Source organism: Heteronotia binoei, chromosome 2, assembly GCF_032191835.1.
Source record: "Heteronotia binoei isolate CCM8104 ecotype False Entrance Well chromosome 2, APGP_CSIRO_Hbin_v1, whole genome shotgun sequence".
In the NCBI taxonomy this organism is placed as follows: domain Eukaryota; kingdom Metazoa; phylum Chordata; class Lepidosauria; order Squamata; family Gekkonidae; genus Heteronotia; species Heteronotia binoei.
The window spans coordinates 87,495,340-87,523,149 of NC_083224.1; the positions used below are offsets into that span (position 1 = coordinate 87,495,340).

A 27,810-nucleotide genomic window follows, 5' to 3' on the forward strand; every position below is an offset into this window, starting at 1 on the left:
CCTACAAGAATTCTGGTATTCAGTGGTGAAATTGTATACTACCTAGATAGTTTTAGGTTACTTCAGAAGAACTGCTGATGCAAAATTTGCTGCAACTATGGTTTTTAATATGCCTAAATAAAGTCAGAGACTGTTCCTGTTCTTGAATAAACTTGTATTATGATTGTTGAAAAGTAAACCAAAGAAATTCTAGCTCCCCCCCCCCAAAAAAAACAAAAACATTTTCTCCATTTAGAAAAAGAAAGTTCTCTGCAATAAGTTGCTTTTTCTCTCCCAGTTTAAATATGCTTATGTTAGGTGGTTACCATTGTTGAGCAGTGTAGTCAAGTATATTTTTTAAACTTAATCCCCCGCTTAGTGTCTGCAGAGTCCTTGGGCACTGGGGATTTCCCCCCCTAAATACACAGAAGAACATCTGTGCAATCTTATGAATTCGGTGACTTTGGCAAATATGGTCCTATGACTTCCCTGTTAGCAAAGCCATGAGAGAACATTTGCCAAGGTTGCTAAATGGCACTTGGAAAGGTTATGACTTTTTTTGTTTTGTTTGCAGACAGAAGGAAAATGGGAGTAGAAAGAAGGGAAAGTAGGCATTCCTTGCCTATTCTTGGGGTTCTGCTTCACTGAAGTTCACAGACTTCAACAGAAGATCTTCACGTTGACCCTTAAGAGTGGAGATGGATTGAACCCTGAATAGGATAAACCTGCAGGGAGCCTGTTCACTTCTAATTTTGAATTAGAGAATGTCTGTTGAGGGGTGGGGTGGGAAGAGTAAATGCTGTTTGCAGTTACAGAACACTGTGCTGCTCTTGTCTTTTATTCTGTTTTGTTTTTGTCAGTCTGCTATATACTCTATAAAAACTAACCCAAGAATGTTACTATTGTTATGAATGTGCAAAACTACATAAATTCGAAGAAGGCAACCACATCCCATGGTAGTGAGCTCATCTGCTAGCAAGAACCTAGACTCCTCTTGAATCAAGTAAACTAAGCAATTTGGCATAGGATAGCTGAATAATGGCACACTTGTACCTAAACATGCCAAGGAACATTGCAAACTGTTACTCAAGCTATTTAGGGTGGATGCATATTACAGATTTTGTAGGTTGCATCATCCAAAGAAGAGCCAACCTGTAGAAAATACGTGGCCCAGACAGACACAGTGTTCCTGAGCCCACCCTGCTTCTGACATGCAAAAATTTTCTAAAATGGATGTTACTTTACACATTCTTGAGCTAATTTGTTACATGGTTTAAAGTCCATGACTTGGAATTTTTTTTTCTAAAAAGGATAGGCAATAGCAGTTACGCTATGGTTCAGAAATTTAAGTGCTATCTTAATAAGAATCACATTCTTTTAACTGTATTGAAGTCAGTGGGCTTAGAAGGGTGTAATTCTATTTAGGATTGCACTGCCAACTTCCAATTCTTATTTGTCCAACTTTTCAATAAATATGGGTGAGATATTTCATGTGGGCAAAGATCCAAAGATCTACTTCAGACATGCCCAAGGGGTTGGGCACACCCAATTTGACTTTTCATTTTATTCCCTCTTTGACCTATAGGCCTTTATGTGCTATTGCAAATTGCTTTGACTCCTCTCAGTTTAGCTAGTGGTTTGGCCTGTGACACTTGGTGCTGCTGTTCAAGAAAAACAGATCCAAAGTCTACATGGGCATGTGGAACTAGTTGGACAGTTCTTCAGATCTAGCAAGGATTCTTGTGAATTGCTACTGAACAGGAATATTTCTGAATATTCCTCTTTTTACTCACTTTCCACTTTTGTGTCCTAGATCTTTTTAGGTGCACATTGGACATGCGTTTGAGTATGTCTTATCTTTATGAAAATAGCTGTAAGACATAACAAACATATTCAAAGTATAACCCAATTGTTGTGCATGCAACAGTGGTTCACTAGAAGATGTGGAATGAAATACTTATTGCAGCAAAACTAAGGAACAAGTATAGAGTAGAGAAAGTGACAGTCATTCAAATAATGAGACTCAAAGGTGATTCAATGTTAAATCCTGGCCTTAATATATTAGTTTCCTTAGCTCTTGTCCTGATGCCTTACCTCTTAGGCTTCTCAGCATTATTGTATAGAGAACATTGCATAAAAATGCTTATTTATTTATTTATTTATTTATTTATTTATTTATTTATTTATTTATATTAAGATTTATACCCCGCCCTTCTCACCTAAGTGTCTCAGGGCGGCTTACAACATAATAATTAAAACAGCTTCAGTTTAAAACATTTAAAAATACAGTTAAACCATAAATTAGTAAAAAACAAGATAGAATAAAACCGGCGGCCTATAGATACATTTTGTTCCATCCAAGATGTTTTACATTGTCAGCTAATATCATAGGCCTGCCGGAAGAGGACTGTCTTACAGGCCCTGCGGAATTGCCCTAGATCCCGCAGGGCCCGCACCTCCTCCGGCAGCTGGTTCCACCAATAAGGTGCCGTTATTGAGTAGGCCCGATCCCTGGTGGATTTTAGACGGGCCTCCTTTGGCCCGGGGACTACCAACAGGTTTTGTGAACCTGAGCGTAGTACTCTCTGGGGAACGTGTGGGGAGAGACGGTCCCTAAGGTAGGCAGGTCCTAGGCCATATAGGGCTTTAAAGGTAATGACCAACACCTTGTACCGGACTCGGAATATTACTGGCAGCCAGTGCAGACCCTGGAGCCCCGGCCGAATGTGCTCCCGTCTTGGGAGCCCTAATAACAGCCGGGCAGCAGCGTTCTGCACTAACTGCAGTTTCCGGGTCCGGCACAAGGGTAGCCCCATGTAGAGGGCATTACAGTAGTCCAGCCTCGAGGTGACCGTAGCATGAATCACTGTTGCCAGGTCGTCACGTTCCAAGAAGGGGGCCAACTGCCTCGCCCGCCTAAGATGAAAAAAAGCGGACTTGGCAGTGGCTGCTATCTGAGCCTCCATCGTCAATGAAGGCTCCAACAGCACCCCCAGGCTCTTAACCCTGCCCGACGCTGTTAATGGAGCGCCGTCAAAAACTGGCAGGGGGAGTTCCCTTCCCGGGCCGCAGCGACCCAAGCAAAGGACCTCTGTCTTCGCCGGGTTCAGCTTCAGCCCACTCAGCCTAAGCCACCTAGCCACTGCCTGTAACGCCCGGTCCAGATTTTCTGGGGCGCAGGCGGGCCGGCCGTCCATAAGCAGATAGAGCTGGGTGTCATCAGCATATTGATGGCAACCCAGCCCATACCCCCGGGCCATCTGGGCAAGGGGGCGCATATAGATGTTAAATAACATCGGGGAGAGCACCGCCCCTTGAGGCACCCCACAATCAAGCGTGTGTCTCCGGGACAGTTCCTCCCCAATCGCCACCCTTTGTCCCCGACCGTCAAGGAAAGAGGAAAGCCATTGCAAGGCCAACCCCTGAATCCCTGCGTCGGCAAGGCGGCACGCCAGAAGCCGATGGTTGACCATATCGAACGCTGCCGATAGGTCCAGCAACATCAGCACCGCCGAGCCGCCTTGATCCAGATGTCGCCGAAGGTCATCTACCAGGGCGACCAGCACCGTCTCCGTCCCGTGGCCCGGGCGGAAACCAGACTGGTAGGGGTCAAGGACAGAAGCATCCTCCAGGAAGCTCTGTAGCTGCAACGCCGCTGCCCTCTCTATAAGTTTGCCCAAAAAGGGCAAATTCGATACCGGCCGATAGTGTGCCAATTCGGTCGGATCTAACGTTGTTTTCTTCAAGAGGGGACGGACCACCGCCTCTTTGAGCGCTGATGGAAAATGTCCCTCCAATAGGGATCTATTTATGATATCCCGTATAGGATATCTTAGCTCCCTCTGGCAGGTCTTAATAAGCCAGGAGGGGCATGGGTTCAATTTACAAGTTGTTGGGCGTGCAGATAGGAGGATCCTGTCAACTTCTTCCAGGCTGAGCGCGCCGAAGCCGTCCAGGACACAATCCGAAGACAGGCACGGAGCCTCAGGTTCACTAACTGTATCTAATGTGGCAGGGAAGTCGGAACGGAGCGATGCGATTTTATCCGCAAAAAAATCCGCAAAAGCCTCACAGCCAATTTCCAATTCATTAAAATTTGGTCTGCCCTGTGGCAGCGTTGTAAGGGTCCGAATTGTATTGAACAGTTGTGCCGGGCGCGAAATTGTGGACGCAATCTCTGCCGCAAAGTAAGTTTTCTTTGCGGCCTTGACTGCCATCTCATAGGACTTCATAACCTCTCTATAAGATGTTCGAGTCGCTTCATCTCGGGTACGCCGCCATTGCCTCTCTAGTCGTCTGAGTCCTCGTTTCAACCGCCGCAACCCCTGGTTATACCAGGGTGTCGGCCTTGAACGAGGGCGCAGAGGACGCCTAGGCGCGATCTCATCGATGGCCCCGGTGAGCCTATTATTCCAAGACTCCACCAGGTCATCGAGGGAATCGCCAGGGGGCCAGGGATCCTGCAGAGCCGTCAGGAACCGTTCCGAGTCCATCAGGCTCCGCGGGCGAGCTAAAATAAGCTCGCCGCCCAAACGGGGTTGGGGTGGGACGTCCACACGAGCCTTGAGGGCATAGTGATCCGACCATGGCACTGCTATGGAAGCAAGATCGTTCACTAAAACTCCCGACGCGAAGATCAAGTCTAACATGTGACCGGCCTGGTGAGTGGGTGTCATAACTACTTGGGAGAGTCCTAGTGTCGCCATGGACTGTATGTTGCTGTTTTTGTAAAAACAGCATGAGGACAAACATAAGTAAGTAACTGTGAGGTTATAAGTGATGGAGTTCAAGACTGAGTGACAGACTGATTGCTACAGTGACAGCTTTGGTCTACACACACCTCTGGGCAACAGCGAAAGAATCAATAAAAGTTAAGGATCTTGGTTCCTTTGGGGCTAACAGGACAGCTGACTACTTCTGGAGTCAGAACAGATGTAGAATTAAGATATGCTGACTAATGAAGGCCATGAGACGCTTCTTACAGTTTTGACCTAGAAATATGATGCTTAGTAATAAAATGAGGGGGAATAGGAATTTTAACTGATGTCATTGTCTCTGTATTCTGTCCAGATTTTTTGATGAAGGAAGAATTATGTGACTTCAGCTGCATTTTTCCCATCACAGCAATAGCAGTTCATTTATAATAGTGACTTTTAGGTTAGTCTTTATTTCTCAGATCTCTTGCATGTATGCACACGGTCTCTTTAAACTGGCAGGCAAAGATATGCAGATAATAATAAGTTAGCAGTAACTAGTTTTAAGGGTGTGGAAGATGAGCTTTTTATATTTATAATATCTTAATTGTCTACTCTAGGGTTCTGTGCTGTTTGTTCTTTTATTTGGTCTCATTTACTTTATTTTTTATTTCCACTTTTTTGAGTAAGATTAAATGATTTCTTGAAAGGTCAGGCAGATTTTTCACTGCCCATACAGATTCTCAAAAAGGAATGCTGTAAATAAAAACAAAATAAAAAGCAGGAGGAAACTTCAGCCTGGTAGTTTATGACAGCCTATCAGACAAACTCATATTTTTATATATAATGTTATTTCATACTTATATTATTATAGTTCAGAAGCTGAGGGATAGTTGCTGAGGCTCAAAAGATTGTACTAGTGGTAATTTAATAGGTAGATGCAGAAGTAAACAAACTAGGAGGATCATGGTTCACAACTAGCTTTTACAGTGAATGAAGAAGTTTCATGCTTTGACTATTAAAAGGCCCACCATGACCTAATATTTTTACAGACAGAAGTTATTTTCACTAGTTCCTTTGTAACCATGATGGTTAGTAATGGGATTAATTATTGTCAAGGTGCAGAGTCTTTGGTGTCCTCTGCTCCCTGCTGGAAATATCAAAGGTTTGGTGCTCCAGGTAATGAACACACACTGAGATTTTGAGATTCGTGGCTTATAGTTACAAAGCACTTCATGATGACTTATAAAATTTATGAGGGTCTTTGTGACGTACTGTCCTACGCTTCACTTGGTGACATTGGTCAAGGAACAGTTCCTTGCATATTAATGCATATGCAGTAATCACAGTATGAAAGCAATGTTCATGCAAGACTCACATTTCTATAAATCTACAAGCTGATCACATACCAGGTCTGCTGCACTTAATGCCAAAATACTTCTTGAGTGTGCCTGGGAAGAGTGATAATCTAAAAGGAATGCAGAAGTGTAATTGGAAAAAAGGAGAAGGTGAATACTTTTGTAAAGCTCCAATTCATTCCCTTGTGTGCTCCTGCATGTGCATTGTCCCTGCTCTTTGCTCAGTCTATTATTCATCTATCAGTCACCTCTTCTTTCTCAGTGTCCAAATCCAGCCCAGACCCTCCCTTTCCCTACACTTTTCATGCAAGTCACTCACGCTCTAATACGCAAATGAACACCCTCAACAATAAATCTCAGATTAATTAAAGTTTTTTAAAAAACAAAAAAGCCTATTTGGACTACTTTTTGAGTACTCACTTCTTTATAGCAAGCATAAATCTCCTGAATAGTGCAGCTGAGAATGCAAATACCCCAAGTTGGCTGCAAAGCAAAATTGGGCCCTATTTAATAAGCATGATTAACGTACAGCCAGGCAAAGAGTTTTGTGCTACTCTGTCTTGTGCTAAATCTCAGCCTGGCAAATTGTGGAAATCTTCTGAAACACTTGTCAGAGATGCCAGAGTTGTTAGAAGTGTCTTTATTGGTCCTTCAATACCATAATTAGTGGTCTTTGGTCCTAGGGTGTTGTGACAGAGCACTGAGAAAGTGGCAGTGGTGAACCCAATTTGTAACAGAAAGTGATTCTTCAAGTCTTTGCTTCCTATAATTGTCAAATGCTTTTTTCTTAATTTTGTGTCCTTGCATCTGACCTGCCAGGGAAGAAGAGAGTGATTTTCTACCTTGGGTTCTGGGAATGTGAAATGTGCAGTGAAATTGTTTTTATGCTTGCTTGAAACAAGTGTGTGTGTGCATGTGTGTGCGCATGCTACTTAAGAGGAGTAGAATGTCATGATCAAGCATCCTTTTCAAAAAGTTTCTAATGCAAAATTTCCAATTAAAAACATCCTGTCTTATCTTCATTTTAGTGATGGCACATGAGGTACAGCATTCAGACTGCAGTAAACCACATGTACTAGATCTCAGTGACTTACTCTGTCTCTTGACAAACTACAGCTCATGAAGTAAAACAACAGGAAAATAGCTTCACTGTTTTCTTTTGGGCTATGGTTACCTGTAGTTTTTTTCAAAATAAGGAAAGTAACAAGTAGGGAAGTAAGACACTATTCCATTCTTACTTCAGTGTTAATTCAGATTCTTCCAGATACCTACATTAAGAGAAAACTGAACTAATAGAAGACAAAATCTTACTTATTTTTAGTTTAGTGATAGAAGATTTCAAGGTAAACATCTCTAATCAAAGTGATGAATTCTTCAGGGGAGTGTTAAAAATGTTAATGGAGCTGAGATTGATTAGGGATGGCAGTCTTGAACCTCAGATATGGTTTGCGTTTCATACCCTTTCTTGCTTACTCAGTGTATCTGATTAATGAAACATGCTAAGACTTTTACTTTAAACTTGTACCCAGTATTGTCATACTTTGAAGATCCAAAAGCAGCATGATGCATTGCTACCAGAAGCTGTTTGTGGTATGCTCTGTGTCTGAGATTCACCATGTGGTTTCTGTCCCTTTTGTTGTTGTTCACATTGATCTTAAAGGTTCCTGTTCAGTGAATTAGCCTTGGAACCTATTTGTAATTTCAAGATATTCCACTGCAAGCTTAGTGATGACTATAGTATTTGGAACTCGTTATTTGTTTAAGTGAAGAGTTCACAGATCTTTTTTGTCCTTTTCCTTCAAAGAATGTCAAGACTGGCGGAGCCTGGATTGTAGACAGAATGTTTCTCTGACTGCCAATTGCTCTTGCTGTTGTTCCATGAAAAATCTTGGGGCAGCAGCTGACCTAGGAGAGCTATCAGAAAATCTCCTGCAATCGCAGCCTCTTGTCATCAAGGTAACTTTTATAGTGTGGAATGTTTGACAGAAGGTGATACATTCCTTAGGCTTGGGAGAAAACATAGCGCATATAAACATCTACTGTGTTTCTCACAAGACAGGACAGTATCGGTCTTATGATGAAATGAAGCATTTTCAGTCTCTCTACCCTGATCTGATAAATTTTGTGATACATGAAGATTCAGCTGAAGTCAGGAGCAGCCATCTGGGGCAGGGCCTTCTATATCACTTTTTCCGGTGAGTTTGAGTGGAGTTCTGAAGTTATATCCTGCCTCTTTCTTGAGCTGATCTGACTGTATTCCCAGCTGAGGAACACACAGTGATCTTCCAGAAGTCTGGGGGAAGTGGGAACAAAACAGTAGAAATTATCACAGTGGAGTTATTGCCCCTATAGTTGACTAATTTATTATTGTAATGGTTCATCTTGACCCAAATCAGCTTCAGCCAAATTTGGCATATAAAGGAATGGGTTGGGAGGGCTTATTAAAACTGTTGTGGTTTCCACCTGATTCTGGAGAGAGACGTATACTTATAGGCCATGCTTTGAGTTTCAGGAGCTGCAGAATTGTGGCTCACCAGATTGCCAGCGTTGTGGTCTAGAGGTCTCTGGGGCTCCTGTGCCCTGCAAAGTGTGAACCAGGCCTTCCACCTGTTCCCAGACACAATAGGGAGGGTACAAGTCCACACTTTGCAGCCCTTGGTACACATGCTGAATCCAGCGAAGACAGAGGTCCTTTGCCTGGGGGCGGTCTGGGTAGGGAAATCCCCCTTCCAGCATTTAACGGTGCACCACTGAAAGTGGCGCACAAGGTCAAGAGCTTGGGGGTGCTGCTGGAGCCTGCCCTGACAATGGAGGCCCAGATAGCAGCCACTGCTAAATCCACTTTTTTCCATCTTAGGTGGGTGAAGCAGTTGGTCCTGGAGCGTTGACGACCTGGCAACAGTGATCCATGCAATGGTCACCTTGAGGTTGGACTACTGTAATGCCCTCTACATGGGACTGCCCCTGTGCCAACCCGGAAACTACAGCTAATGCAGAACATGGTGGCCAGGTTGTTATTGGGGCTCCCAAAGTGGGAGCACATACAGCCGGGGCTGTGGGAATTGCACTGGCTGCCAATAGTGTACCAGATTCGTTACAAGGTGCTGGTTATTACCTTTAAAGCCCTATGTGGCCAAGGACCTGCTTACCTTAGGGACCGTCTCTTCCCATATATTCCCCAGAGGGTACTTCGATCTGGATTTCAAAACCTATTGGTAATCCTCGGGACCAAAGAGGCCAAACTGAAAGTCACCAGGGAAAGGGTCTTTTTGATCGCTGCCCCCCACTGGTGGAATCAACTGCCAGAGAAAGTGCGGGCCTTGCGGAATCTTGGCCAGTTCCGCAGGGCCTGCAAAACCATCCTCTTCCAGCTGGCCTTTAATTAACTTGGAGCCTACATCATAGATGGAATACCGTCGCACAGTAAAATCTAATATAACATCTAGATCTGAACACCAAATTAAATGTTTTTAATCATTGAATGTATAATTTTATAGAATGTACTATTTTATCATATGTATTGTTTTAATTATGCTGTGAGCCGCCCTGAGCCTGCTTCGTTGGGGAGGTGGGATACAAATCAAATCAAAACAATAAATAAAATAAACACCAATGATGTCAATTGTGTACACTGAGACATAGTAAAGGCCAGCTGCAGCAGTCTACAGGTGACTTTTGGATTTAGGCAAGTCTCCCATTATGGATGGAATGTGCTTGGCCCCCCAGGTATTCTGTAGCACTCTACACCGAAAATATAATGGGTGGATTATTTGCATTGAATTCTTGGGACTGAACAGCTTAAAATGAATCACTGCATTGAGACAAAGCATGGAAAAGAGCATGCAAAGGAGGCTTTTGTCACCCAGAAGTCATTTATCTTCAAATCATTGCAGAGGTTACTGTTAATTAAATTACTGCATGGTAGCTGGCTTTTCAGTGATCAGTTTGGTGGCATACCTGCAATAAAGATGTGAAACTTCTAATTAAACTATGTTTCATCTCTTCAGAGCTATCAATTTAATTCTAAGTCTTTCCTAAAGAAGGTTAGAACAAAGTTTGAGTCCAGTGGCACCTTTAAGACCTTCAAAGTTTAATTCTGGGTATAAGCTTCTGTGTATCTGATGAAGTGTGCATGCACACGGAAGCTTATTGAATTTAAGACCAACAAAAGGTGCCACTGGGCTCAAACTCCATTATATTACTTCTGTCCAACACAGCTACCCACTGAAATTTAAAGAGGGTTAGTTTTAGAGGCCTGAAGCATAAGAACCGATCATGTGACCAACATAATACAATCAAATGGAAAATATTAAAAAGTTTCGGTATAGCTGCACCAGAAAAACAACAGTATTGAAGAGCATAGTTATTAATTTTCCAGAGTTGTTTCCACTCTGGGACAGTTCTCCATCTTGCTCTCATTGCAGCTGCAAATGCAAATATGGCAACATCCTCCATGTGAAAGTTTGCACCTTTTCATGCACACTGATCCCAAACCCAATCTATGATCTTTCTGGAAAGTTTGTACCAAAGCAGATTTATGAAATCATGCAATGAACAAGGTAATCATTTAACTATATCATGCAGAAGAGCCCCCCTTGCCATTTTTTGACATTTGCAGGGACATCATCTTGATGCCACTGACCCTGATTTAAGTAGTCCTCATCCTCCACTTCCCATTATTATTATTTATTATTATTATTAGTTTATTTCTATTCTGCCCATTCTGTATTCTGCCCATTTCCCCATAGGGGCTCAGGGCGGAGCACAACATAAATAATAAAATCACAATAAAATCATATATTAATAAAAGTCAATTACAGTTATTCAATAAACAAAATAGCTCGGCAGAACAATTATGATGAGATGGCGCAGCTGGACAGTGCAGCGAATCAGCGCAGTAAGAAAAACAGTAGGATATACAGTAGGGGAGGCCAACCAATCTAATGGGCAGATGCCCGCCACCTCACCCGAAGACCTGGCGGAACAGCTCCATTTTACAGGCCCTACGAAAGGCTAGTAAGCAAGGTAGGGCCCGGATCTCTATAGGGAGCTGATTCCACCAGGCTGGGGCCAGGACCAAGAAGGACCTGGCCCTGGTAGAGGCAAGACGGGCATCTCTTGGGCCGGGGACAGTCAGCTTGTCCTGGGAGGCCAAATGAAGCAACCTCCGGGGCATATACGGGAAGAGACAGTTCCGCAGGTATGCTGGTCCCAGGCCGCGTAAGGTTTTGAAAGTCAGAACTAACACCTTGAAGCAGATCTGGTACTCTATGGGCAGCCAGTGCAGGCCATGGAGCACTGGCCACATGCTCATCCCTATAGGTGATGCAGTCAGCAGGAGGGCTGCCGCGTTCTGCACCTGCTGCAGTTTCCGGATCAGCTTCAAGGGCAAGCCAACATAGAGCAAGTTATAGTAATCTAATCTGGAAGTGACCATTGCATGGGTCACTGTGGCCAAGTCTCAGGGGGAGAGATATGGTGCTAGTTGCCTTATCTGCTGTAGATGAAGGAAGGCAGACCTGGCAGCTGCCGTGACCTGGGCCTCCATGGAGAGTGAGGCATCCAGGATCACTCCCAAGCTCTTCACCTGTTGGGCTGGCACTAAAACTGCGCCAGTCAAGGGTGGGAGCTGGGTACACAAACCGCTCCCCTCGACTCAGGCACAGGATCTCTGTCTTAGCTGGATTTAACTTCAGTCGGCTCTGCTGTAGCCATCCTGCTACGACTCCTAATGCCTCAGACAGGTGTTCAGGGGCAGAGGACGGTCTGCCATCCATCAACAGATAGAGCTGGGTGTCATCAGCATACTGGTGACAACTCAGACCGAAACCTTGGGCAATCTGGGCAAGGGGGCGCATATAGATATTAAATAATATGGGCGAGAGAATAGCTCCCTGTGGCACTCCACATATAAGTGGGAGCTGCATGGAGGTTTGCTCACACAGCCTCACCCTTTGTCCCCGTCCCCGGAGAAAGGAGGAAAACTATTGTAAGGTTGTCCCCCGTATTCTGGTGATGGCGAGGCAGTGGGTCAATAGATCATAGTTGACCGTGTCAAACGCTGCTGACAGGTTGAGAAGAATCAGCAGCGCCAACCCGCCTTGGTCCAGATGTCTTCTTAGGTCATCTGTGAGGGCGACTAGTCCCATGGGACGGGCGAAAACTGGATTGGAATGGGTCCAGGGTGGATGTTTCATCCAGGAAAATCTGTAGTTGCTCCGCCACCGTTTTCTCAACTACCTTTCCCAGAAACAATAAATTTGAAACTGGGCAGTAGTTAGCTAGAACCGTAGGGTCCAGCGAGGGTTTTTTCAAAAGTGGCCGAATTTCCACCTCCTTTAACTTCTCTGGGAATGTCCCGCTTGTCAGAGACAAGTTGACGATGTCACCTAGAGAAACCCTGACATCATCCTGGCAAGCCTTCGCAAGCCAAGATGGCCAGGGGTCCAGGGGGCAGGTAGTAGGCTTCACTGCAGCCAGGACCCTGTCTACATCCTCCATTAAATGTATACTGGTAGGTAGATGAGCCTTGCAGTTAGTACCCTTTTCATGACTGGGTTGGAAAAGAGAACACAATTGTTTGCATGCAGGAGCATAAAGATTTTATACTTTGAATTAAATTTGGGCATGCAATGTTTGTGGAATACAGTGTTTTTAAAATCACTCAGTGCTATTCTCACTTCTTGAACTTGTGATGGACAGTTTGGGTACAGGATATCAAACTATGAATCATGACAGGTCCCCACACAGGGATTTCTAAAATGTATCACTACCCTCCCTTTTCCTGGAAGGGTGAATAGGCTGGGAATCCCAAAGCCCCATGTGGTTTTTGTTAACATTGGACGAGGTGACCTTTATTTCCCTTCTCGAAGATATAATTTTCAAAATGAACTTGATTTTTTTCAAAGAGTTTTCAAAAATTACTCTTATTCTTGTATTAGCCATATGGTTCCTTGGTCTCATTGTTCTCTTGGGAGAAGATAAGTGATCTGAATTTAGTTCAAGGAGTCCCGGTCTGTAACTCAGAGTCTCTGGTAAAGTTATATTACGCTAATTTTTATTTTACTCCTGCAAAATGGGTATTTGTGCTTTCTCTCACACAGGATGAATAGTTGCTCCAGGGTAGGAGACAGGAATTAGGAAATGGTTTAAGGAAGGCTAACTATCCCTTCCCCCCCATATCATGATTATAATCTGAATTCAGTCCCTGGGGGACTACTTCCTTTAAAAAGAGGAAGAGGGAAACCTGATTGCAAATCACCACTAGCTTGACCCAGAGATAGAAATATTTCAAATAGTTTGGGTCTGGGCAGAAATGTTATGGTATAATATTATGATTCTCTCTTATTAGGGTTTGTAGAATCTTTCGGGCTCAAGTGCCGTGTTCTACTGGAGAAAGTTTTCCTTCCAGACGTTTCGTTCTCAGCTGCGGAGAACATCCTTAGTGGCGTTGCAGCCGGAGCAGGCGCTCTGACCTTCTTGGCTGCTGTGCATTGAGTGGGGCCAGGGCTGTTGGAGAGCTGCTATTTCTAGGCTGGAGGGGGTGTGGTGAAAGGGCAATTGGTTTGTGGATGTGCCCATTGTTTGGTGGGGCTTCCTGGAAGGGTAGTGATAAGGAAACTGGCTGTTGAATGTGCCCATTGTTCTGTGTTAATTGCTGGGAGGGTTGGAAGGGGTGTGAAGATAAGGAAGATGGTTGTTGACTGTGCTGATTGTTCTGTGGAATGTACTGGTTGTTCTGTGACTTTCTGCAATTTATAGTCTGTAGGGTGTTTTGCAGAGCTGGGTACCAAGATTGGTGGATGAAAATGCCTTCTTCCTTTCTGTTAAAATTGTGCTGGTGTTTGTAAATCTCAATAGCTTCTCTGTTCAGGCGGGTATGATAATGTGAGACCGTAGTGGATGACGTGGTCTCCTTCTTGAAGTGCATGTTCAGCTACAGCTGATTTTTCTGGCTGAAACAAGCGACAGTGTCTCTTGTGTTCGGTGAGACGGGTGTTGATACTGCGTTGGGTAATGCCAATGCACCACAGGAGCAGGGTATTTTGTAAACTCCAGGGGTTGAAAGTGGATCTCTCATATCTTTGGCCGAACGCAGCATGTGGCGGATCTGTTGTGTGGGCTTGAAGACTGTGTCAACATTGTGGCGTTTGAGAATTTTGCCAATGCGGTCGGTGACAGATTTTATGTAGGGCAGGAAGGCTGTACCTACATTTGTGTGTGGCTCGGGATTTGGTGTGGATGGTCTCCTGGGATGGAGGGCTCTTCTAATTTCTTGTTGGGAGTATCCATTGGACTGCAGTGAATGGTTGAGGTGGTATAGTTCCTGCTGGAGTTGGCTTGGTTCACAGATGCGTGATGCACGGTGGATGAGGGTTTTTACAACTGTACGTTTTTGGTGAGGATGATGATTGGAATTCTTATTTAGATGGCGGTCAGTGTGTGTGGGTTTCCTGAATACAGTGTGGCCGAGTTTTCCGTCATCTTTCCTGGTTGCAGAAAGTCACAGAACAACCAGTACATTCCACAGAACAATCAGCACAGTCAACAACCATCTTCCTTATCTTCACACCCCTTCCAACCCTCCCAGCAATTAACGCAGAACAATGGGCACATTCAACAGCCAGTTTCCTTATCACTACCCTTCCAGGAAGCCCCACCAAACAATGGGCACATCCACAAACCAATTGCCCTTTCACCACACCCCCTCCAGCCTAGAAATAGCAGCTCTCCAGCAGCCCTGGCCCCACTCAATGCACAGCAGCCAAGAAGGTCAGAGCGCCTGCTCCGGCTGCAACGCCACTAAGGATGTTCTCCGCAGCTGAGAACGAAACGTCTGGAAGGAAAACTTTCTCCAGTAGAACACGGCACTTGAGCCCGAAAGATTCTACAAACCCTAATGATATTACCAGCCGTGAAAACCTGAAATCTTTTATTCTCTCTTATATTCTGTAGGGAAAAAACTCTGAATAAAAGTCAGATTATAGAGGAGATTTTCCCCATCTTCTCTTCATTGTGGTTCCCAACCTCTGTTTCCTTGGAAAGCTGTTTTCTCATCCATCACCCAAAACTTCAGGATAAGGTGAGTATTTTAAAGATCCACCTTTAGGTCATGTGCATTCCAGCATGCAGAGGACTGAGAGTGTCCTGTGAATTCTCAAAAGTGAGGCATCGGTATGCTGAACATAAGGTCAAATGTGTCCCAGTATTTGCATATTACATAGTTATTGTGTAAGGTTTTGCCCTTTTCTGAGACCCCCTTATATGTAACACCTGTAAAGGCACCTCTCTGTAGTGTTCTGAGGTGACACACGTATTATGCTGTCTCCTTGCTTTCCTTGGCATTCCTGCTTATTTTTGCTGCCACCAAAGGCTCTTGCCTCAGATTTGAACCTGAAGGACAGGTGCTGTTGTATTTTGTAGAATGACAGAATGGTCAGCTCATGAGGGTACCCCTGAGATAAAAGAAAATCCTTAACTCTAAATAAAACGGTTTTTGTCTCTTAAACACAAAATAGAGTTTATTGAGAAGTAGAACAGAGTAACCATTTCAGTAAAATTTATAAAAACAATTGTTTCAGTTAGGTACTGTTCCTCTTTCTCTAAAGCTCCTTTAATAGGCCTAGTCTTATTTTTTAGATCTAAGTCTTATTTCTCACTTGCCACTTAGGCTAATAACTTTCACAAAGAATGCAAATTTCTCTCACGCGTCACATTCTTCACCAACACAACTCTATTCAGCCCATTGGCCTTCCTCAGAGACCAAACAAATGATATTACAGAATGGCTCCTGACATTACAATGCAGCAACCATTTTTTATAAATTGACCGAGACAAAAATTTTGTAATGATTATTGTCCATGAACAAAGGCAAAGATATTACTCAAGAATTAATTTTAATTCTTGATAGTTTTCTGCCACGGTCAGGTGCACTTTCCTGTAGAAATGGTTGAATTGTGTACCTTTCTCGCTTGGTCAGAAAAATTCACAGCCAGGAACCAGTAGTGATGTAATATTGTTTGACTGCTGAGGAACTCCAGCGGGCTGAAATGTGCATGGGCAGCGTCAATAACAGTGATTTTTGGTTGTCACTGTACAACGTGATTCTTAATTTAGGCTGTCACCAGGACCAATAAATGTTTTTAATCTACTTTGTAATAAACATGCTTATTTTTGTATATCTGTCAATATTTAATATTTTTGTATATCTGTCAATATTTAATATTTCTGACTAACAGAATTATTGGGTCTATACATTCAGATTTTCTTAACGTTTACGTTCTTAATTCATTCAGTTTGGATTGTCCCCCCTTTTTTCTGTTTTCGGTTAAGCCAATTTCACTCCATTCACGTATTTCCCTTTTCCTATATACCAGGGGTGGCCAACGGTAGCTCTCCAGATGTTTTTTGCCTACAACTCCCATCAGCCCCAGCCATTGGCCATGCTGGCTGGGGCTGATGGGAGTTGTAGGCAAAAAACATCTGGAGAGCTACTGTTGGCCACCCCTGCTATATACATTGTAGTTTATGTATCTTGCCGAAAGGTCAAATGCATGATATGTGATGCAGGATTGTGTTTATTGGTGTCTTATTTGCATCTTGTAAATATTTGTGTGCTGTGTTGCTCATTATCTACCTACAAACAGTGATTGTACATTTATTTACTTAATAGAGTAACTCTCAGAACTCTGCTTGTATTGCCATCCTCCACCATTGAAATATATCATCTGCTGTCTATTTAAGCTGCACTGAAGTACAGATGGCTACAGTTTTTTTCTTACTCCCTTCTGGAGCACTAACCTCCTGAGTACTAACCTCCTGAGCACTAACCTCCTCCCCATCTATCTTAAAAAAAAATTCCTAAAATTAGGTAGCAGGTAATAAATCTCTTTTGTGGATGCCTGTAGCCCACCTCCAGCCAGCTCTACTCACACTCTAAAGAGTGTGGTTAAGCCTTGAGATCCACAGATCAGAACTATACAAAAACCGCAAATAACTGGAAAATAACGAATAAATCGTGAAAATTACTTCAAAAATATAAATGATTGTTCTACAAACACTTCAAAAATATATATCATTCCATATTATCAATAATTCATGAATACAAGGTACAACGTGCAAGAAATAAATTTCCAAAGATACTTTCAGTTCATTGTTAGGGGTGTGCAAAAAAAAAAAAAATGGAAAAAATTGGATTCGGAAATATATGGGGCCAAAATATTTGGAATACCATGTATTTCCGAATACCAGTACTCGGAATAGCCGTATATACAGGAGATATACGGCTTTTTCCGAATATATGGCCCAATTATACCCTATGGGCCTTTGAAATCAATGGCAAAATATGGTATATTGGAAGCCACCTGGAGGGGAGGGGGTTTGAGGGAGAGCCCCCAGATTTGCAGGGGACCTGCAGGGGACTCTCCCCTACAAACCCCCCTACAAACCCCCCAAGTCTCAAAAATATTGGGCAGGGGGTCCCATTCCAGGGACACCCAAAGAGGGTGCCCCTATCCCACCATTATACCCTATGGGCCATTGAAATCAATGGCAACATAGGGCATAATTAGAGGCTACTGGGGGGCAGGGGGTTTGAGGGAGAGCCCCCAAAACTCCAGGGAACCTGCAGGGGACTCTCTGCTACAAAACCCCCAAGTCCAAAAAAGATTGGGCCAGGGGGTCCCTGTCTTTGGGCTCCCCAAAAGGCCAATTGCCACCAATGCTGGGGAAAGCCCAATTAGCCACTTCCTCCACTATAATTGCTGTGGGGAAAGTGGCTCTGGCCAGAGGGGGGTTTGAGGGAGAGGCCCCAAAACTGCAGGGCAGCTTCAGGGGATTCCCCCGCATGCAACCCCCCTGCCCCAAAAAGACTGCACCCATCTGTGGGCACCCCAAAAGAAACACTGTTCCCAATGGTGAGAAAAAACCAATTAGAGCCACTTCCCCCACTGTAATTATCGTGGGAAAAGTGGCTCTGGGGAGCAGGGGTTTTTAAGGAGAGCCCCCCAAACTGCTGTGCAGCTTCAGGGCACTGTCCCGCACAAAACCCACAAGGCCAAAAAAAAAAAAATTGGACCAGGGGGTCCAATTCCTGGGGGTCTCAAAGCCAAACCTAACTTCACACCAGATAATCTCTATAGGACCCAAATGCACTACATCCATCTATCTACTCAATGAACCCTGCTGGTCTGGAACCAATATAAACCCAGTTACCAATGTCACTGCCACACAAAACACAATCTGCTCAAGGTCTGCTCTGCAGACCTGGCTGCAGAAATCCAGATGCCAGCTCTCCAGCCCTGCCCCAAACAACACTGGGAGAGCTGGCCGAAGAAGGGGGGCTGGTCCTCCTCAACCAGCTTCTCCTCCAGCTCCTGCACGACACTGCACCCTCCTTGGGGTGATAGTTTTGGACAGAAAACTGTCCCTAAAGCTCATCTCCAAGGCGGGCTGCTCTTGCTGCCCCTCCTCCGGCTGCTGAGGCCGAGTGACATCAGCTGGAGGAGAGACTGCCCGAGCAGCAGACCCCTGCTCAGTGCTAGCACCTAATCGCACCTCGATGAAGGGCCCAAGGCGGGACTTCTTCATCACACTATGGCCAGAGGTCGGAGTGCTGGAAGGCGGCTATGGAGTGGCCCTATGCACAGGTGTGTGTGGAGGAACTGGGTCCTCCCCCTCCCCTTCTAGGTGATCCTGCCTCTACCTGGCTAGTTTTAAAAAAGGCTACCTTGAGATGAAGGCAATCCTTGTTATATCCTCCTAGTTAAACTTCTCCTAACTAGATCCTGGGACAAACCAGATTCCCTTGCAAACTAGAAATCAGTTGTCCCCTATAACTAGAGAGAAGCTGTGGTTTACCCTATGGAAATCTAAGGATGCACCAGCTTTCAGTGGCTGAAAGCAAGATGCACTGCAACCCTAGTCTCTTTAAAAGGGAGCCTGATGTGGCCTAGTAGTCACGCTGCCTTTTAATTCACCCTTATCTGGCCTGGTTGAATTTTGAAAGAAGATAAGCCCTAAACTGGATTAATTTTTTTAAAATTTCAAAAAACACAATCCCTAAAAACACCCTTATTAGTGGGGCAGCCTATTTAGTGGCCCTAGCGAAACTGAAAGCACCCTCAGACTCCAAAAATTATAATGGTGTTTTTACATGAAAGTGACCCACCCCACACAGCCCACACACCAACCCCCACACCAACCAGAGGTAATTTAAAAAAATCAAAACGTGACAAAGAAACTCAACTTTTAACTTACCCCCCCAAAAAAAACCCCCAGAACCAGGAAAAGGGAAAACAGGACATGATGCAAAACCAACAACAACAGATCCAAACAGATCACTGAGAAAAGGCCAACAAACTCAACGGTTAAAAAAGTGACCTTTTCAACAATAAAAAACCTCAGGCCAAATCAGTCAACAACACCCCCACCCCCGCAAAACCAGAACCAGGAAAAGGGACAACAGGACAGGATGCAAAACCAACAACAACAGATCCAAACAGATCACTGAGAAAAGGCCAACAAACTCAACGGTTAAAAAAGTGACCTTTTAAACAATGAAAATTAGGCCAAACAGCCCCCCCCCCAAGAACCAGAAGAGAAAAGGAACAACAGCAGCACAACACAGCAGCAACAAATCAAACACATGATCCTTTTAAAACAGTAAAAAACTTGACTTTTAACAATACAGGAACTTTACCAACCCCTCCCCCCAAAAAAACCTTCACCCTAACCCCAAGAAATCCAAGCCACCCAAATCAGGAAAAGTAAAAGGACACTGCACTTTTAAAAGTCCTCTCACTAAAGTAAAATATAGGCCACCCCCAGCAGAACCCCCTAATCCTAACCCAAATAAGCTACCCAGTACCCACCCACCCAAATTTGGATAAGTAAAGGGACTCTGAGTCTTAAAAAGTCCTTTTACTAACTAAAATAAAAACAAGTACCCCAAGACTGTCTTAACTTAGATGCCTTCTCTTCTCCAGGCAGGTCAGGCAAGGCTGAGAGAGAGCAGCAGCAGCTGAGGCCAAGGGCCAGCGCAGCACAATCTCTCTCACACACCAACACAGCAGCAATGGAATGGAGTCCAGCCAGGCAGACTCCTTAAAAAGGTTCTCTGGCCCTACACAGAGCAGTTTCAAAAAATACCACTGCTCTGTGATTGGCCAGAGAACACTGTTTACTTGGATAGCCAAGTAAACAAAAGAACAACACAGCCCTGCAAAGCAATCATTTGCAATGCATTTTGCAAATGCAAGCTTTGTATTGGCTGCTGGGGCTCCTCTCCCCCTCCCCCTCCCTCCTTGATCCCAGGGAGGCTATGGGAGAGGTGGGAAAAGGCTTCCAAAGGCGGGAAAGGAGGCAAGCAGCTCCCTTGAGGCCACAGAAGCTCCTTTCCCACCTTTTCTATGGACTTCCGTATACTTCCGAATATTGATGGCTTCCAATTGGATTCGGAGGTTTATTCGGTTCAGCCAAACCAAATGCACACCCCTATTCATTGTGTCAATTTCTGACTTAAAGCGCTTGGAGACCATTCACCTGACTCTGCGGAAAGAATAAAGTGCCAGTGCTGACCGTATTTCAAATGCAGACGATTTTGATTTTCCAAGACTATTTCTTCTGTTTCCAAGATGTTATCTTAAAACTTTCATCTTTTATAGAAGCTTTATATGCAATTCTTGAATTTGAGGGGCAAGTTCTTCCTTTCCATGCCACCTCCCCAGCCACACCTTTGCTTCTTGAAGCACCTCTAAGCCACCCAAAAGCAATGAGGAAAGAGAAGCCCAGGCACCGCTCTCAGCTCGGGGCGAGTCAACAGCAGCTGGAGCTGAGCCCCAAGGAAGGAGATTGTGTGCCTGTCTCTTGAGCATCCCCACCGCTTCTGCTCCATGGCAGGGCATGCATATGGGCCCCAGCAGATGCCGGCCGAGCCCCACCCCTGTCACCCACTGCTAGCCACCATAGCCCCTCGCTGGCTCTGTGCTGCCACCTCCTCTGCCTCCCAGGCCCGCAGCGGCGGCAGCAGCAGCCCATGAAAAGTAAAACCAAAGGGCTAGGGCTTATTAGTTCAGCGGCTCCTCGCTGGCCAGGAATCTCACTGGATGGAAGACTCCAATGGAGGGGTCATATAGCTGAAGAGGGGGAGTGAACAGAGGGGTCTGCCCCTCCCGGGGCTATGGGCCTGGGTGGAGTGGGTGAACACTGACTGACCTACATGTATCGATGGTCTGGGTGCTGTCCTAGACTTTGGGACTTTTGGTTCAGTTCAGAGCTCCATCACACACTCCCTTTGTGACCTTGGACTCTGGTATTCCTGTGCTCTCTAACCACACTTCATCAGACGAGGGGATACCTGATCACCTTATCTGATGAAGCGTGCTTAGAGAGCACATGAAAGCTTACGTTCTCAATAAAACTTGGTTGGTCTTAAAGGTGCTACTTGACTCCTGCTTTGTTCAACTGCTTCAGACCAACACAGCTGCCCTCTTGGATCTATGTGGTATTCCTAGTTATGTATTCAGTGAAGTGGGATAATAATTTTTCCTGATTTCTCCATTGGGAGGAAAACTATTGGGTAAAGATGCTTTTTTTGGTTAAAACAATTTTTTTATTTAGTAACATATGGTAATAATATCCAATACTAATAACATAAAAAGAAAAACACTCTATACCTATCCCATACATTACTCAATTTTATCCTCCCGTCCCCCCATATTAAGACTCCCGCCGGTGTCAATTACTTAAAATACTAATAAAAAAAGGTAACCTTATCACTTAAAGAATTTCCTTAAAAAAGAAAACTACATATCATCCTACAAGAGAGTAAACAAAACCTATATAAACCAACTCAGTTATTTTAGTCCATTTTCATTATTCAATTATTATCAAAAATCACCCAATGTCCTTTTATTTTCCATTCTTTTCCCACATATCTTCTGAACTTCTCCCACTCCATTTTAAAACTCTCCAACTCATAGTCTTTTAAAATTCTTGTAAGTTTATCCATTTCACTCCAGGACATAACTTTTAAAACACAGTCCCATTTTTCTGGTCATTTATCTTGCTTCCACAACTGTGCATACAATGTCCTAGCAGCTGAAAGTAAGTACCAAATTATTGTTCTGTCTTGTTTTGGAAAATTTTCTATTTGTAATCCCAATAAAAAAGTTTCTGGAATTTTCTTGAACGCATATCCCAAAATTTTTGAAATCTCTTGTTGAATCATTTGCCAAAACTGTTTTGCTTTGTCACAAGTCCACCACATATGGTAGAAAGAACCCTCATGTTTTTTACATTTCCAACATCTATCTGAACAACCTTATTGTTCATTTTTGCCAGTTTTTTGGGTGTCATATACCATCTGTACATCATTTTAAAACAATTTTCTTTAATATTATAGCATGTCGATATCTTCATAGAGTTCTTCCATAAGTATTCCCATGATTCCATTTTTATTTCTTTATTTATATTAATTGCCCACTTTATCATTTGTGATTTTACTACTTCATCTTCTGTAGACCATTTCAATAGTAATTTATATATTCTTGAAATTAACTTATCATTATCTCCAAGCAGAACTTTTTCCAGCTCAGTTTGCTCTTCTTATTCCTTCATTTTTAACATCTTTTTCCACCAAGCTCTTAATTTGTTGCATTTGAAACCAATCATATTTGTTATTTAATTCTTCAGCTGTTTTTAATTCTATCTTACCACCTTGTATTTTTAACAGTTGACTATAAGGTAACCACTTTTCTTCAACCATCGCAGGAGATAGTTTTATTACTTCTGTTGGCACGATCCACAACGGCTTCCTTTCATCTCCATATTTTTTATATTTTATCTACGTATTTAACAAATTTCTTCTTATATAGTGATGAGAGAAAAAACCATCCATCTTATTTTTTCCATAATACATATATGCGTGCCAACCGAATATATTTCCATGTCCTTCCAATACTAAAAGGTTTTTATTTAATAATGTCATCCATTCTTTTATCCATACCAAACATACTTCTTTGTGGTATAACTTTAAATCTGGTAATTGAAATCCTCCTCTTTCTTTTGCATCTGTTAAATTTTTCATTTTGATTCTTGGTTTCTTCCCGGCCCATACAAATTCTGAAATTCTCCTTTGCCATTTATTAAATTGTTTACTGTCCTTCACTATCAGAATTGTTCGAAACAAATACATAATTCTTGGTAGAATGTTCATTTTGATTGCAGCTATTCTGCCTAACAATGATAGATTGAGCTTGTTTCACTTTAACATATCTTCATCAATTTTACGCCAAAGCTTTTCATAGTTGTTTTTATATAAATCAATATTTCTCATTGTAATTTCCACACCTAGATATTTTACTTTAGAAGTAACTTCACATTCTCTTAGACTTTGTAATTCTTTTTGTTTAGCAGTTGACATATTTTTACATAAGATTTTCAATTTGTCTTTATTTATATAAAAGCCCGCCAGTTCTCCATATTCTTGTATTTTACAAAGCAACAATGGTGTTACTTGTATCAGATTTTCATTAATAAACATTACATCATCTGCAAATGCTCTATATTTATAAGAAAAACCTCTCAATTTCAAACCTTCTATTTCTTTGTCTTCTTGAATTTGCATCAGCAAGATTTCTAAAGTCATTATGAATAACAATGGAGAAAGAGGGCAGCCTTGTCTTGTTCCGTTGCTAATTATCATATTTTCCATCAAATCTGCATTTATACAAAGTCTTGCACCTTGTTCAGTATATATCGCCTTCACCATTCTTATAAAATTTTCTCCCAATCTCAATTTTTCTCCCAATCTCAATTACCACAAACATAAAGTCCCAGTTCACATTATCAAAAGCTTTCTCTGCATCTGCAAAGAATAATGCAACCTCTTTTTCTGGATGTCTTTTGTAGTATTCTACAATATCTACAACAGTTCTCATATTATCTCTTATTTGTCTCCTAGGAAGAAATCCTGCTTGCTCCTCTTTAATAAAATTCATCAAATATTGTTTAAGTTGCTCTGCTAGTATTCGTGTATATATTTTATAGTCATTATTTAACAATGAAATTGGTCTATAATTTTTTACATTTGTAGCATGTCTATCTTCTTTTGGAATCAATGAAATTACTGCTTTCTTATAATGTTCATCAATTTTTGAAGTTTGGGTACTAACTCCTCCTTGAGGACTTTAAAAAACTTTACTGTATATCCATCTGGACCCGGTGCCTTTCCCATTTTCATTGAATTTATTGCTGTTTCAATCTCACATTTTTCTATTGGTTCATTCAGGACCTTCGCCATATTTTCTGTAAGGGGATTTACATTAACTTTTTGTAAATATACTTCCATCTTTTCTTTATTTTTAAACCTTTAAACAATTTGGCATAGTATTTAAAAATTTCTCTTTTAATTCCTTCTTGATCCACAATCTCTTTTCCTCCAACTATTATTTTATTAATAATTTTGTTCTCCCTTTTTTTTTCATTTGCCAAGCCAAATATTTTCCAGGTTTATTTGCTCCTTCAAAGGATTTCTGTTGCAATCTTTTCAAATTCCATTCCAATTCTTTATTTAACAAATGTCTCATTTGTGTTTGTAATATTGTAATCTCCCTCATGATTTTCTTCTTCCCAGGTCTCTTTTTAAATTCTGTTTCCTTTTTCTTTACTTCATTTTGAATGTCCAACATTTGTTTTTCTTTTGTTCTTTTATCTTTATTATTCAATGTAATCAAGATACCTCTCATCACTGCTTTATATGCATCCCATACCATTTGAAATTCAGTCCTCATTATCGTTTATTTGAAAGAAGTCTTTAGATTATCAAAGATTTCAGGTTTTCACGGCTGGTAACATCATTAGGGTTTGTAGAATCTTTTGGGATCAAGTGCCGTGTTCTACTGGAGAAAGTTTTCCTTCCAGACGTTTGTTCTCAGCTGCGGAGAACATCCTCAGTGGCGTTGCAGCCGGAGCAGGCGCTCTGACCTTCTTGGCTGCTGTGCATTGAGTGCACAGCAGCCAAGAAGGTCAGAGCGCCTGCTCCGGCTGCAACGCCACTGAGGATGTTCTCCGCAGCTGAGAACAAAATGTCTGGAAGGAAAACTTTCTCCAGTAGAACACGGCACTTGATCCCGAGATGCCACTATTTCTTTATTCTGTGGTAAATCCTCATTTAACCTCCACCTCCTCATCTTTTTAACCGGCATAGTTAACCACATTAATGGATTATGATCTGCTGCTATCTTGGGAAGAATCTCATATTTTTTCGTTATGAGACCCAAATTTTTTGTACTCCACATCATGTCAATTCTTGAAAAAGTGTTGTGTCTTGCTGAAAAAAAAGTATAGTCCTGCACATCAGGGTTAAACTTCCTCCATATATCATCCAAACTTTCTTATTTAATTAATTAAAAAAAATGACTTTGGCAATTTTCCTTCCTTATTATTTTTTTTCCCAGATCTGTCCAGTATATTTTTAACAGTACCATTAAAATCTCCCATTATTATAATTTGTTCATATGCCACTTGATCAAGCTGCTGCGTAATGTTTTTAAAGAAAGAATCTTTTGCTCCATTTGGTGGATACACTCCCAATAGCAACTTTTTTTTTCATTCAACATTATTTCCACTGCTATGTATCTCCCTTCATCATCTTGAAAGATCAATTTTGGATTCAATTCTTGTTTAATATATAAAAGCACGCCTCTTTTTTCTGTTTAGCCAATGAAAAAAATTCCAATTGTTTGTTCCACAAAAAATTATAATCCTTCTGTTTTATATGTACTTCTTGTAAACAGATTATATTACAGTTTTGTTTTTTAATCCAATGAAATGTTGCCTTTCTTTTTTGTGGTGAATTTAGTCCGTTTACATTCCAATATATTAATTTGTAATCCATCATGATTCTTTACTTTATTCTGTATCCCCAAATTCTTTATGCTCTTCAAAAAACCTTCATAGTTCTTGCGTGCTTGTAATTGTAATCCTTTTTCCTTGATGTTCAAAACTCAAACCTTCTGGTAGTATCCATTTGTACCTTATTTCATTGTCTCGTAGCTTGTCTGTTAATTTTTTGTATAGTCTTTTGTCAGTTATAACCTTCCTTAGCAGCTCTTTCATTATTCTTACTCTGCTGTCTTCAACCATTAGTGTTTTTACAAAGTTTTTACTCATGATCTTTCCAACCATATCTCATGTCACAAACCTTATCATCACATCTCTTGGTAATTTATTCTTCTTAGCATAGAATGAGTTGACCCTGTATACATAGTCATACAGGTGTTTAGAATCTTCTGGGTCTTCACCTAAAAATTCAGCAATGATTTTTGTTATATATTCCTTCAGGTCATTTTGTTCATTTTCAGGTACCCCTTTCAAGCGTATCTGATTTTCCATCAGCTTGCAGTCGTGCATTACTACCTTCTCTTGCACTTTTTAAAAGGTGGAATCATGTTCTTTCACCTTCTCCTCCACCTCTTGTACTTCTTAGATGTTACTAAAGTGTCATTTCTGAGATCCTCAATTTCTTTTTTTAGAGCTTCTTTACTGGATTCAATGTCCTTCTTTATTTCTTTTTTACAGGCAGTTATTAGCTCTTTCATCCCTTTCACATTCTTGCCTCCATAGCATCCAGTTGCTCCTGCATCTTTTCAAGTGAGCCAGCCCTTGTACGTATTGGCTTATGGTCTGACATGTAAATAAGCTCCAAAAATTGATCTCTCCAAACGAAATTTCAAGTATAAGATTTTAAAGACAGAGGCTTGCCTTTTTCAATGAGCCCAAAATTGCCGTTCCTGGAGCTTCCCAGGTCAAGATATTAATTTTGAAGGTTTTAATTCTGTCTAAGATGGCGCCCGCTGTTTTTCTGTACCTCTTTTAAAAAATTTTTCCTTTTTCTTCTAAAGGCTACCCAAATTAATTTTGTTGATATTGTACAATATTTTTCACCTTATAATGTCCAAATATTCCGGCTCCACTAATTTTCCAAGTCCAAATAGCTTTAAATAATTTTAATTTTTTTTTTACCTCTTAATGGCTGCCGATGTTTTTTTATGATTTCTTAGTCCCAGAGTAGGCTGGTTCACTTGCAATTTTACCTTCTTTCAACGGCCACTTCCTGCCTTGCTTGCTACCAAATCCCGTTCTCAGTGATCCAAAGATCTCTCGATACTTTAATGACGCACTTCCTGTGACGTCCACTAGATCAGCAACTCTGTGACAATGGGGGTTTTCAGCAGAAACCGCAGGTATTCAAAACATTAATTGTTTTTCTCATCTTTTAACGCTGTTCTTTAATATCAAATAGTCTTAATTTCACCCCCTCCTCTTCTTTATATTGACATAATATGTTTAACTTGCCACCTTTTAGTCTTTCTTTTAAAGCTCTTATTTTAGTCCCAGAATGATAGATAAAGATCAGTACCTTCCACGTTAGCTATCCAAGTAGACACCGTGCTGATGTTAATTCAGCTGTTAAGTAGAACAAAGAAGCATTGGAACCTGGTGAGTTTAAGTCAACTGAATGACCCTGGGGGTTCTCTGTAGATGTTGGAATGAAATTTGTCGCCGGAGACTCTTCAAAGCCTCAAAGGAGCCCCTTCGGAACTCCTTTTCAGCCAAAGTAAATCTCCTCAGAATATTTCAAGCATGTCTTGGACTAATCTCTAGCTGAGAAAAGTAGGCAGTAGGCGTCGGGATCGTCTTTTCTACCCTGAACAGAGACCCCAGTCTGCTCCCCTTGTGAGAAGCAGTTCAGCTCTCCATTTTCCAACCCTGGAAGC

The 27,810-nt window shown here is 42.1% G+C and overlaps 1 protein-coding gene across 1 annotated transcript in view; it reads left to right on the plus strand.

The window, feature by feature from the left end:
• The window catches only part of C2H6orf89 (chromosome 2 C6orf89 homolog), a 55,539-nt gene that overhangs the window by 24,326 nt on the left and 3,403 nt on the right, over window positions 1–27,810 (plus strand). The window contains exons 4-6 of the mRNA XM_060231519.1: window positions 7,836–7,987; window positions 8,087–8,226; window positions 14,987–15,113. Coding sequence (XP_060087502.1) covers window positions 7,836–7,987; window positions 8,087–8,226; window positions 14,987–15,113 — 419 coding nt within the window. The remainder of the gene's footprint in view (window positions 1–7,835; window positions 7,988–8,086; window positions 8,227–14,986; window positions 15,114–27,810) is intronic.